General features: G+C 64.3%; 1 protein-coding gene across 1 annotated transcript; it reads right to left on the reverse strand.

Annotated features, from left to right (window-relative positions):
* Positions 1-10,056: 10,056 nt before the first annotated feature.
* On the reverse strand, positions 10,057-12,681 carry EMIHUDRAFT_119000 (hypothetical protein; the record flags this gene model as incomplete). Its single annotated transcript, XM_005768891.1, has 2 exons — positions 10,057-11,421; positions 11,884-12,681. The coding sequence occupies 2 exons, from the start codon at positions 12,679-12,681 to the stop codon at positions 10,057-10,059; spliced, it is 2,163 nt and encodes a 720-aa protein (XP_005768948.1).
* Between the last annotated feature and the right edge of the window lie 640 nt (positions 12,682-13,321).

Below are 13,321 nucleotides of genomic sequence, written 5' to 3' on the forward strand. Positions count from 1 at the left end.
CCCTCGTCCGCACTGCATGTCCAGGGCGGCGCCGGGGAGAAGACCGAGCCGACCTCCACGCGCTCCGGCTTCCGCTTCGGCAAGTTCTGCTCGACAAAGCTGCTGTGCATCATCGTCTCCGTGGTGATCGGTCTCGGCTGCTCGGCCTTTGCTCTGTCGTCGTACGGCTCTGGCGGCGTCTCCTCCGAGCTCCTCGATGCGGTGTCCGTGCCCGACGCGGCCGCAATCCCGGTGAGCCCGATCGAGCCTCTCTGTGCAGTCGGTAGGCTGACACTCCGCTCACGTGTATTAATTAGGTCGTCGACTTCTCCAACACGACGCCGGGAAAAGACCTCAATCCGACGGCGCGCGGAATGACGTTTGCGCCCTTCGTCGACCCGACAGGCTCCGACCCGCTCAAGTGCGTGGGATGGCCCTGCTGCAAAACGGCCCGCGGGTTTGGTTTGTGCGTGGCCAGTCTCGACGATTACGATGAGCCGGACAAGTCGGAGGTGCGTGGCGTGCAGAGGTTCTGCGCCGCCACTTGCGCGTGCGATTCGGAGCTCACTCTGGAAGAGTGCAAGGACGCGGCTGGCGGGGAGTACCTCTCGGCCATCCCCGTGAATTACGCCGGCATCTTCAATGCGGCATGCGGCTCTGACCCGACGGCTGCATGCTGCGACGGCTACGATCCGGATCGTGTCGGATCTCGCCGGCGATTGCAATCGGGGAGCGTTCTTGTTTGCGCGCCCGACCCGGCCCGCGAACCGTTTATTGCCCCCGCTGGCATACGCGTGGCTTTCACGGACCAGCTCCTGACTCAAGCGGCCCCGCTCGTCAATTCGTTGCTTATAACTGCGTATGTTGGACACCAATACGATGCAGTCAACAAGGCTCTGCTTCAGGCTTTTCAGAAGAAGTTCGACGTCAACAAAGCTCTGGCCAGCTTGGTGGACAAAGCTGCCGGTGAGCTGTCAGAGAAGATCAATCGCGATATCGCCGCCATCAACAAAAAACTAGCAGATCAGTTGAAAGAAGACTTGAAACAAATTGGAGATGGAATTGGATCTGTCCTCCAGTGGCTAGACCAGCTACTCAAAGTCGTGGTGCACCCGCCAAAACTCGAAATTACAGACGTCAAGTGTGAACAGCCGATCAAGCTGAGCACCCTCGACCTCAAGTTCAACGACAACAGGAAAATCACCCTCCTGGCCACCGGCCTCGAAACTGAACTTTCTGTCGTCGTCAAGGCAAAGCCTTGTGTCAAGATCTCATCCTTGTTCGATCAATGTTACTGTGGTAGAACCACGCTCACGATACCACTAAGTGAATTGAGAATCACGACACCACTCGGCACGATACCACTCGGCATTCCAGATATGCCGGTGCGGATTGACATTCCGTGCCTGTACTCCCGCACCACGATCACCACGCGATCTGGGTCAAGTGTGGCAGGGAGACTCACAGCAGGCGTTGAGGACGGTGCATTGATGGCGTCGATCGAGGATCTAGATCTGAAGGAAGCCGCCCTCGAGTCTGTGGGCGTGGACCTTTGCTGGGACAAAACTTGTGGAAGCAAACTGTCTACGCCTGATTCCCTGTCGAAACTCATGGCCGATATCAACAACGAGCTCGTTAAGGTTTTCCCCGACACCGTGACCGAGTTTACGAACGAAGCTATCAATGAGACGCTCAAATACCTGAAATCCGCGGGCCTGGGGGGCACGCTTGTACTTCCCAATCTTCTCAACCTAACGCACTGGATCCACGACCTTCAGATCGACCTTCGTGTGAGTGGGCTTGAAACGCACGCAAAGACCGAGGATCGTGACGGCTACGCTGCGATCGGCATTGTGGGTGAGGTCCAGCCTGCGGGGTGGGAAGCCTCCCGGGATTACTACACTGTGAAGGTTCCGCCTCTCCCTGCTCTGCCGATCCCTGATGTACCAGGCGGGTCTATCAGTGCGGCGATGTCGGAGTGGTCCCTCAACAGTCTGCTGTTCGCAGTGCACGAAAAGGGCATCCTCGATGTCTCGAGCTCCATGCCTGAGTCAGCCAGGCTCCCTGGGTGCGGCGTAGTTGGCATCTCGCTCACCTCGTCTCGCGAGCCCGCATTGCGCCCGATCGAGCCAGAGCAACCTTTGCAGCTCGATGTGGCCTTTGAGGCTCAGCTGCAGCTCAATCCCAGTGCACGTGATTCGTTGGTCTGCAATTCATTGCGGAGGGCTCGCCTGCCTGTCTCCGCCACTTTCTCGGTTGTACCTATGCTCCGGTCGGAGTGCGTGCCGGGAATGAGACTCCGCAATGATGGCGACTGGCAGTTCATACGGGGGCTGAGCCAGTTGCGCCGCTGCTCAGCTGTCCAGGAGGAGGAGAGCTGCAACGCCGCGGAGGACTGCAAGTGGAGGAAGGTATTCAGTGCATCACTCGCCATGGACGAGTTCAAAGCGACAGTCCAGGTGCGACCACGTCTCCCCCAACTCGAGATGCCGCAGGTCGATCTTGCGGTGACCGAGCTGGTCGGGATTGCGTTAACAAAGGTCGTGCAGCCCATTCTAGATGAACTGATGCGGGCATACTATTTGCTACCGCTTCCTGATGTGCGATTTGCCTCTGTAAGCACGGTCGAGGGGGCTCTATATTTCACAGCCTACCCCCCACGCCCGATCACCAAGCTCCGCTTGTGGAACAGCTCCACGTGCCCGGAATCCAAAAGAAACCTGTGGTTTTCGCCCCCACTACCAGCAGGTTTCACATGGAGCTACGAGCGTGCTGAGCAAGCGAAGTCGCTCGATGGGAATCTGAACCAGAACGCGGGCGGCGAGAGCATCTACCTCTGTGTATTTCGAGGGACTTTTAGGCGTGGCCTGATTGAGTTTCCCACGGCTTCCGCAATCACCGATGTCTTCTTGTCACACGCACCAACGTGCCCACCCGATTACGAACGAGCCGATCAAGCAAAATTCGGACACATGGAGGACTTTGTGCTGAGTGATGGTGGCAATCTGAACGTGGGTGGGAAGAAAATCTTCCTGTGCGTCACGCGCAAATCGGATTATGACCCAATCACGAATCTCCGCTTGTCGGGCGCAGCTTCATGCCCACGCAACTATCAGCTCGTCGACCATGACATGTCGCTTGATGGCAACATGAATCAGAACACGCGGGGCGGCGAGAGCATCTACCTATGCGTTAGGCGTAACTCCGTTCTCCCGCCGCCGCCTCCTCTCCTGCCGCCACCGCCGCCGCCTCTGCCGCCGCCGCCGCCAACGTCGCCTCCACCCATCCCACCACCAACGTCGCCGCCAGGATCGCCGCCGCCGCCGCCACCGCGTTTGCCGGCGCCCTCGCCGCCCCCGTGCAATGTGGACGACATCACGCTGGTCAACATGACGGACGTCCCTGATCGATTCATGTATTTGAGCCAGATTGCCGGGACTCTCAAGATTGGCCCCGCTGTCGAGACGATCGGCAGCGAAGCCTTCTATTGGTCCCAGCTTTGCAACCTCGACCTCTCCGAGGCCACCTCGTTGCTGGAGATTCACGCCGCTGCTTTCTATTATTCCCGCCTAGCTGGAACTCTCGTCTTCCCGGCTAGCCTTGAAACGATTGGAACTCAGGCCTTCTACGGTTCACGCAGCGTTACCGGCTTGGACTTCTCGGAGGCCGCATCCCTCAAGAGGGTCGAGTGGAAGGCCTTTGATGAGACTGGCCTCAGCTATGCTACAGAAGACTTCTACTGGGTCAAACCTACTCCTATCTTCTTCCCCATGGGTGTCACTCTGGAACTGCCAGTGACTCCCATAAACGTTGCCTATGATTGCCAGGACGGCACCTCACCGTCTGAATTGGAGGAGTCCGCGTGTCGTGCCAATCCCAGTGGCGGGTGTTGGTCGTGTTAAGGTGGCCAGCTCAAGGCGCCCGAGTCGAACGACAGGCGGCACGCGAAGACTGGTTGCAATCCCGCCGACCACCAGGCTGCGGGATGATGTGCGGGGTCATGTAGTGGGTCTCGGAAGCTCCCCTCTCGGGCTAGGAACCAGCCCCTCTCCCTTGGCCTCGGAACAGTGTGTCCGAGTCGAGGCATGTGCTACACCCAGTGTCGTGAGGGGGGCGTGTTACAATTCCGTGGTGTACCTGTGTCCTGGTGCCAGTGCGCGCCAGTCCCGTGCCCAGTGTCGTGCGAGGGAGTGTCGTGTGAATTGTGCGTGGGAGAGCCTTGTGTTGTGAAATGGTTGTGAAATTCTTGTTTTGCCTAAAGTTTTGGGGCGGGGTTGCTCGGGTCGGGGTGGGGCGGGGTTCAACGGTTGTGGGGTGGGGATGTCGGGGTGGGGTGAAGGGGGGGGGGCTCGTAGAGAGCACGCGGCCCGAGATCGCCCGAGATCGCGCGGTTCTGCAGCACCTCGGCACTCGGCGAGGTGGATGGGTTGGGAGCGAGGGGGCAGAAGTGATCAGTGCGGTAGATCGGTCAGTCGGGGCGCGTGGGCCGGACTTGTGAGCCGGACGGCTTTCATTTCTTCTCTGCGTTGTTGAGCCAGGACCACTCAACATACAAGCTGTTTTCGTCTTCACGCGCCTTCATCTTGACGCGCGAATGTCATGGGTAGACGCCCCACATCGCCCTTATGATGCGCGGCATGCACACGGCGCTGGTACACTGATGCATCGTAGCTCACGCTACTTGAAAGCCTGTGAAGTTGGATTTTGCCGAATCGCGTAGCGTGTCTATCTCGAGGCGAAGCAGTGGGGTGTGAAGGGATTCGGGAAGTGCGGCACGCGGTCAAAAGTGTCGGTGCGGTTGGCGGCGCTTGCGCTGCTGCTCGTGCACGGCCATTGGGCCGCGTGCGCGCTTCATGTCCGTGTGTGTGCTCCCGAGGAGTGTGGACAGGCGTTGCAGGACGTGCGCCGCGCCGCGCCGCGGGGCTCACGTGCGGACCGCCGTGAAGTGAGTTCTTTGACTAATGTCACACACATGTTGGGAGACTGATAGGTCAAAAGCATAGATCGTCAATCGACGCGTCGCGCCTTTGCCGATCCGCATAGTGAGGTTCTTGGGTGCCCCCCCCCCCCCCCAGCGCCAGTCTTCACAACGAGGGACCATGTGGAAGACGGCTAGTCCTAGTGCTAGTCCCCCATCGGGAGGACGACCCCGGCTAGTCGCCGACCACACCCACAAAGAACCCTGCACAAAAGACCGCAGGGCGGGGACCTGTTCCTTTTTACCCATCTCCTAGTAGAGGTGCCCGTTTTATGTGGGTTTATGACCGCGCAAGATATAAAGGGTGGCTAAGGGCTCTGCCCGCAAGGCGCCCGCGTCGCAGACGCGGTACCATTGACAAATCTGCAATATACCCCCACACGAACAAATAGCAAAATCCGAATACCGTGCACAAACTGCGTGATGTGCGCCGGGCAAGCCTTCAGCTGGTGGCAAGACATCCGTAAAATTGAAACGTTTTGCCGATTGTCAGGCCTGCTTCTCATACGCCGCTGTATTGAGGGTCAAGAAAAAGAGAGAATCGTCCCGCCGCCGCGACGAGGCCGCCCCCCTCCTCGAAAGGGACGGCTCGGGGCTAGGCCGGGAACACACACACACACAGTACACGGAGGCGCCGGGGTGGATGGTGGGGGCGCGAGAGATTCAGCGGCACTCCGAGAGAGCAGGGTCGAGGCTTGCCCGACGCGCGTGTCGGCTAGCACGTAGTAATTGTGGTGCCGTTACGGCGTGTTGCAACCCCTCGCGGTAAAACACCATCATGTCACCCTTCACGGGTGACAGCAAGCAGTTTTGCCGATTGTCAGGCCTGCTTCTCATACGCCGCTGTATTGAGGGTCAAGAAAAAGAGAGAATCGTCCCGCCGCCGCGACGAGGCCGCCCCCCTCCTCGAAAGCCCCTTTGTAGGCCGTCGCGGTCCGGTGCCCAAGAGATGCCCTTTGAGGACGCGTCGCTCCCAACCCATCCACCTCGCCTCGGGCCGCGCCGCGCGATCTCGGGCGATCTCGCGCAATCCCGGGCGATCTCGGAGCTCCACGCCACGCCTCTCCACCCCACCCCACCTCACCCACCGCCGCGCCGCGCTATCTCGGGCGATCTCGGAGCGTCGCTCGCGCGGCGTCACACCTGCTCAAAAAGGAAGGAGGTTGGAGGCAGGAGGTCACGCCCCATCCAGAGCGCCGTCGTCGCCGGGTTTTTGGCCCCCGGGTCGTCGCCCGACGGTTGCTGCGCGGGGCAGCAGACCATCGGACGGCGCGACGACGCCCCGTCCGGCACGCTCCCCCCTCCACCCGGCTATTGCCGCACGAGCGCCCTCAGCGGCGGAATTTTTCCCTCGCGCTTCCTTGGGCCCCCGGCAACGCCGACGGACTTCCCGTCCCCCCACCTGCGCCGCAATCACCGCCGTGATTGTCGGCGCTGCGCCCCTTGGCGCCTGTGCATGTCCCGCGTGCCCGCCCGCCAAGGCTGGTGCCAAGGCCAAATCAACTGCCAAGGCTGGTGCCAGGGCCAAATCAACTGCCTGGCTGGTGCCAAGGCTCAAAGGCTCTCCTCTCTCTCTCTCCTCCCTCTCTCCCTCCCTCCCTCCCTCCCTCTCACCCCCCCCCCCTCTTCTCTCCTCTCCCCCTCCTCCTCTCTCCTCTCTCCTCCTCTCTCCTCTCCTCTCCTCTCCTCTTCTCATCCTCTCCCCTCTCCTCCTCTCCTCTCTCCCCCCCTCTCTCCCCCAGCAGCTTCCTCGAGGCCGAACAGGTAGATCCTCCCTGATCGCTAAGCTACCACAGGGGACGGCCAGGTAGTGGACGTCGTCCGCCGCCGCCTCCGCCACCCGCGTGCCTCCGCCCCGCTCAGCAAAAAATCAGCATTATATGAGGAGGTGCCAAAGCAGTAGCATCTCCATGAGGTGAGCGTCGTGCGTTTTGCCGCCGCGCGCCGCCGCTGCGCCGACTGGCTCCCGGTTCGAATCGTCCTTCGCGGAGCGAACGCGGCGACACGTGCGCACGTCGCGCGCGTGCGCGCCCGCGACAAGAGGAGAGGAGAGGAGAGGAGAGGAGAGGAGAGGAGAGGAGAGGAGAGGAGAGGAGAGGAGAGGAGAGGAGAGGAGAGGAGAGGAGAGGAGAGGAGAGGAGAGGAGAGGAGAGGAGAGGAGAGGAGAGGAGAGGAGAGGAGAGGAGAGGAGAAGTAGTCGTTGATGTTTTTGCTGCCGCGGCAGAGAAGGAGAAGTAGTCGTTGATGTTTTTGCTGCCGCGGCCGCGCCGCGAGCTCGCGTCTGCTTTGGCGCCGACGACGCGACGCGTCCCGCTGCGTGAGATGGCGCCGCCGCGGAGTCGGCGCCGCGATCAACCGCGCGCCAGCGGCGAGTGGCGCAACGCGGCCACCAAATAAATAAATAAATACAACGCACATCCCAAGCTAGGGCTGGGTCGAGGACAGCCACGCGCGGACCTTTTTTGCGCAGCGGCGCCGCCAGGCGCCCGCCCCGGCGGTGAGCGACGCGTAGCGAGCGAACCGCCGGGGTGGGCGCCTGGCGGCTCCGCGGAGCACCTTTGGCTCGGCGCGGGCGGGGGTGCGAGTAAAAGAAATATACCACCCAAGACTGCTTTCAGACGCTTACGCCAATTTCCCCTCAACGTGCGCAAATCGTGCAACTCGCGGACCCGAGGAGTCTCGAGCTTCAGCTGGCGAATCATGCCGCTCTCGGCACAGAAGCAGCGCGAGCGCCGCGCCGCGCAGCGCGCTGCCGAGGCTCAGGACGCGGCTCGCGGGCAGCGCAACCGCCCGGCGCCGAGCCGGTGCTAGGCCGCCTCCGCTGCGCCTGCTTCCTTGCGCGCCGCTGGACGTCGGCCGAGAAGACCGCTTCCCTCTGGGGACCCGACTCCGCGAAGATCGCGCGCGCGTCGTGAGTGGCGGCGCGCGCGCGATCTCCGTTCCCGGGCACGCCGGTCGCAGTGGCATGGGCTCCCAGGCTCAAAAGCGCTCCCGTCAACAGCGAGCGAGCGCCGCCGCTGCTCCTCCTCCCACCGCCGCTGCTCCTCCTCCCGCCGCCGCTCACCGAGACCCGCCGCCGCCGCCGCCGCCGCCGCCGCCGCCGCCTCGCGCCTCGCCTCCGTCACCGCCGCCCTCCATCTCGCAGCGGCGCGTCCCTCTGATGGCGCGGGCGCCTGGCGGCTCCGCGGAGCACCTTTGGCTCGGCGCGGGCGTGGGTGCGAAAAAAAGAAATTTCCGCACCCGTCCCACCCAGCGCCTGCGCTCGGCGAAGGCCGCGATAAATTAGAGCCCGCGAAATCGCTGCTGCGTCGGGATGCGGGCACCTCGCGAGAAGCCGTTCAAGCCCGGCCATCCTCACCCCCCCAAGCAGCTGCGGCCGCAATTTCAGCCGGTCTCGTGACCGCCCCGCCCCAGCAGGCGCGCGTTTGAGCGAGGCCGTCGTGCAGCGCACCGAGAAGGGGCCGGTCGCGCGCAGCGCCACGCCGCAGGCGTCCGCCGGAGGCCCGCCGGAGGCTGTATGCGGCGGCCACTTCCCCTCGGTCTTTCGCCGCGCTCCGGCCGCTCCTTGGCTCCTGGCCGTCTCTTCCGAGCGGCTTTGCGCGCCCCCAACATTCCCCTGACAGCAGCGCCTCACGGCGTGGGCTGCGAGGTCACTCGGGGTGACCCAGGGGGCGGCGGGGGAGCACTCTTCCGCCGGAGTATCGACGGTCTTCCCGCTACTCGCTCGTAGCCCACCACCTTCCCGGCAGCCCCACCCGCTCGGTTTGTCCTCACTTCTCCCCCCCCCCCCCCTTTCAGGCGAGGCCCTGGCCACCAAACTCGCGCTCGTCGCTCCGGGAACGGGCAGCAGCGCGACGCTTTTCGAGAGCGAGCGGCGGCGGCGGCTCAGCACCAACCTTTGCAACGCAGGGGCTGGCTGCGTGGGCCCCCACCACCGCGCACCGGACTCCGTCGGGCTCGCGTCTCCCTACCTCTCGCGGGAGCTGAGGGGAGCGCAGTGTGTGTCTGCGTCTGTGTCTGTGTCTGTGTCTGTGTCCCTGTCGTGTCGTGTGTGTCGTGTGTAACTCTCGCACTGGCCACTGCTCTATCTTAGCTCTCGCCACAGGCTCTCAGCGCCTCGCCCTCGCCCCTCGGGGCCCTCCCCGCCCGCACGCTCGACACACGACAGAACCCGGACGACGTGCGTTTTTGCTTCTCTACAAAACACGCACACCCACGCCCGCCCCAGTCAGCGGACCCAGCGCCATCGAGAAGAAAGACTTTGGCGAGCCAACGCAGCCGAGAGATAAATTCTCTCCATAAAAGAGAGCCTAGCCGCTATAGCGGTGCAGAGCGCGAACTCGCCGTACTGAGCCTAGCGCAGCGCGAACTCGCCGTCTGAGCCTAGCGCAGCGCGAACTCGCTCTCCTGTTCAATAAATAAATAAATAAATACAACGGACACGCCAAACGAGGGGTGGGGGAGAAGGACAGGGTCCCCACCTGCACGAGCAGGATCTTGTAAGGACGATCAGGGACACCGGGGAACGGGAGCGGGGAGCGCATCGCGACACGGAGGGGGGCTGGGCAGGGTTCACCCTCACGACAGGGTCCCAGGGATTCCTCTCTCGTATAGGACAGGTTGCACCCGGCGGCACGGGGGCAAGCGCGGGCCTCCTACTGGTTGCGCTCTCCTAGTTCTCCTGCTCCTGACAAGGGACAGCGACAGGCTCGCAGCACGGTGGACTCCCTATCCACTGGCGATCTCTCTCGACTAGCGACCTTCCTCCGACTTCTCACCGGCAGTCTCTTCTACCACAGGCAGACTGACACGTGGGTGGCAGTGGCGGTGATAGGAGTCTCCCACTCTGTGGGCCTCGCTAGAAGTGCGACCCCTGCGCGTGTCCTCGCCCTTGATGGGGAAGGGGCTGTGTGTCTGTGCATGTGTACAACATGTGTGTGTGTGTGTGTGTGTGTGTGTGTGTGTGTGTGTGTGTGTGTGTGTGTGCTCGCTCGCTCGCTCTCGCGCGCCGCTTGCGCGATCGCGCGCGCGCGCTGCGCGAGCCGCCCTGCCCGCTGCGCTGCCAGGGATGCGCTGCGGGAAGGGCTCGGCGGCCGTTCCTAGAGCTCCTCGTCGCTCCCCTCGTATAGCGAGGGCTCGTTGGACTCGAGGCGTGGACCGCCGTCGTAGGGGGAGCGTGCGGCTCCGCGGGCGACGCTCGCCCAGTCCTTCTTGTTGCTCTTGACCTCGCCGCCGCCGCCGCCGCGGCCGCGGCCGCCGCGCCCGCGCCGCCCGCGGCTTGTGCCCAGCCTGACCGCGCTCGGCATGCGCTCGTAGATAGTGTCCTTGAAGGCGGAGTGGAGGAGCGCCTCGAAGTTGACGCACGGCGCGTAGCGGCAGCGAGCGGCGGTCTTGCACGGGAGGGCGGTCTGGTTGAAGGCCGGGCAGAAGCCGATCCCGTCGCGCGCCGCCATCGCCTTGGCCTTGCCCGCCGCGCGCGCGACCTCGACCTTGTTGTCGACGATGAGGCTCTCGAAGGTCTTCTTCTTGGCGACGTTCGCCGCTGCGGCGCGCCTCTCCTTGAGCGCCTGCGCGGCGCACTGCGCGTCGTGGATGATGTCGGCGTTGGTCAACCCAAATGCGCGGCAGGAGGGGCAGAGTTTGTTGCCGAGGACCTTGACACACCCGACGTCGAGGCGGAGGGGTCCGCCGACATCGCCGCTCGCGTAGACGTTGGGCAGGACCGGGAGGTTGCAGACGAGGTTCTCGTTCTTCACCTTGAAGAGGATCGAGCCGTCCTTCTCGTCCGACTTCGTGCCCAGGAAGGAGTGGTATCCCTCCTGGATGGAGACCATGTTGCCGAAGTGCTTCTCCAAGAGGGGGGCGAAGTGCTCGATCTGGGCCGCGGTGTCGATGGCGCCGCGCGTGCGTATGGCGAGGAGGCCTTCGGAGTCCGTGGTCGCCTGGGTCTCGCGCGCCTCCGCCTGCTTGCCCCACACGGTGGCGTCGAGAGCGGCGAAGGTGATGGTGATGTTGTCTGGCGCTGGGAGCTGTAGGACGCCACCGCCGGCGTACTGCTCGAGGAAGGCGCGTGCCTCGCTCTCGCCGCTGAAGGCGACGCAGATGGCGCGCGACGTGCCGATGATGGGCACGCTGATCGCGCTTGCCTGCTGCGCCTCGCCGCCTGGTGTCTTCTTGATCAATTGGCGCACCTCGGTGACGAGCGCCGTCTTGTTCTGGATGTCCGGGATGTGCGAGCCGTCGCGCGCCGCGAGCGCGACGTGCAGCAGGCGCTTCGTGCCGCGGTCGGTGCCGGCGGCCGCCGCAGCGGCCATCTGTGCAGCGTCCACCATAATGGTGTCGCCTTCTTTGGCGTCGTCGTCGTTGACGCGCGCGCTCGCGAGCTCGCCGTCGAGGCGGCGCTTCACGCCGAGTCTCTGGCCATCATCGGCCTCTTGCGCGCCGTCGCGGCCGCGCGCCGCGCCCTCGGCAGCGGCAGCGTTGAGCACCGGCGGCGGCAGGCCGGCCGAAGCGAACGCCATTCAAGTGAAGCGCCGTTCAAAGGTCTTCGGGGAGTTCATAATAAATAAATAAATAAATACAACGGACATCCCAAGCTAGGGCTGGGTCGAGGACAGACACGTCCCCACCTTTGCAGGATTTTGCAAAAGCGAGGGGGGAGGGCGCATCGCCGCGCGGAGAGGGCTGGGCACAGGGCACAGGGGATCTCTCTCGCATAGGATACGCACTCGGCGGCACGAGGGCAAGGCTGGGCGTCCTATGTTTGTGCTCCCCCCCGGACCCCTCGCTCTCGGGCACTAACCATCTGACCACTCATCGACGGGGCTTGGCGAGCGGCCGCGCTGCGGGGCAGGGCTGGTGAGAATGGGCTCTGGCCACTCGCCCGTGCGGTTGTAACCCCGCATCTGTCGGACAGAGGCCTCGACCGCCCCTCGCGGCAAGCTCTCGAGCATCTCGAGCAGCTCGCCCGCCGCCATCGCCGCCTCGAACTGCTCCCTCATGCCGAGCGCGCCGCATACCCTGCGGACCGCCTCCTGCTGCACCTCGTCCGGCGTATCGGTTTCATAGCCGGACGAGTCAGCGGAGGCGGCCCGCTTGGCGGGCGGAGAGTCGGGCGACGGCGAGCGCGACTGGCGCGAGGGCCCGCTGCCGCGCGCGGACAGCGCGTTCTTGTCAACGAGACGGGGTCCAGCATCGGCACGGCCCCTGGCACCGCGGCCCTTGCCGCGCTGCTGCTGCCCACGCTTCCTGCCCGGGTTAGGGACAGTGAAGGAGCAGCCGCGCACTCCGCCGCCGCTGGGCGGCGGCGGCACGCGCGCGGCGGCGGCCGGGCCCGCAGGCGCGGCGGGCTGGCCACCCGCGGTGGCACCCTGCGGCTGCGATGCGGCTGCGGCGGCGTACGTCTTGGGCGCCGGCTCCGCGGCTGGCGGCGCGGCGGCAGGGGCGGGCGGCGCCGCAGGGCTCGCGCTCGCAGGCGGCTCCGTGGCCTGCGCCTGCCGCTCGTGGCGCACGGCGCGCTCGAGCTGCGAGTGCGGGTGCAGCTGTACGATGACGTCGCCGCTCTGCGTCGCGGTGAAGGAGACCGAGTACGGCGCTTCGCCGTCGTTCTTCTTCTCCGCGTAGACGAGCGCGTAGTCGCACACCTGTCGTTGGTGGTCAGTGAAGATGGTCTCTGTGCAGCGCTCGGCGGAGCCGACGCGAGAGAAGTGCCGCCTGAACGCCATGCGTTCAGGCGCTGTTTGAACCGAGTTCATAGCTGCGCAACCCTAGCCGAGTCCATTTTTTTTGCTTGTAGTCTCGACGAACCCTGGTTGTCGCGCCCGCTCCTCCTTTTCCTCACGACCCATGTCCGAGGTCCTCTTCAAGTTCAAGTCGGACATCGAATACAGCTCGCACTCGCTCGGCGCCCTCTCCGAGATCTCGGTCGCGGACCTCAAGCAGGCGCGCACGTGCGCGCACGCGCGCGCACGCTTTACGCGCGCGCGCACTCGAGCGCGACCACTTCCGTTGCACTCACCGACGCAGCGCCACCACAAAACTTGCGCGCGCGCCGTGCTCATCGAAGCGTGCTCGCCACCCCCGTAGGCGATCACGGCGGCCAAGGGGGTGCCGGCCGCGTTCGGGCTCGTGCTCACCAACGCAACCACGTCCGAGGGTGCGCCGTTATGTTGAGAAGGGCGGAGAGGGGAGGGCGGCGTATGGGGGCCATGCATTGCTTTTGGGGGCGCGGCGCTGCCGCTGGCATCCTCGCCTGCACAGCCTGGCCGAAGAAGCTCTGTCACCCTGCAGCGTGCGAGGGTGTTTGTGTGTGTGGGGGGGGGGGGGGAGGGTGTGTATGCGGTGACCACACCTTTCATCGCCCCT

The sequence above is a fragment of the Emiliania huxleyi genome (assembly GCF_000372725.1).
Source record: "Emiliania huxleyi CCMP1516 unplaced genomic scaffold EMIHUscaffold_443, whole genome shotgun sequence".
Taxonomy (NCBI): domain Eukaryota; phylum Haptophyta; order Isochrysidales; family Noelaerhabdaceae; genus Emiliania; species Emiliania huxleyi.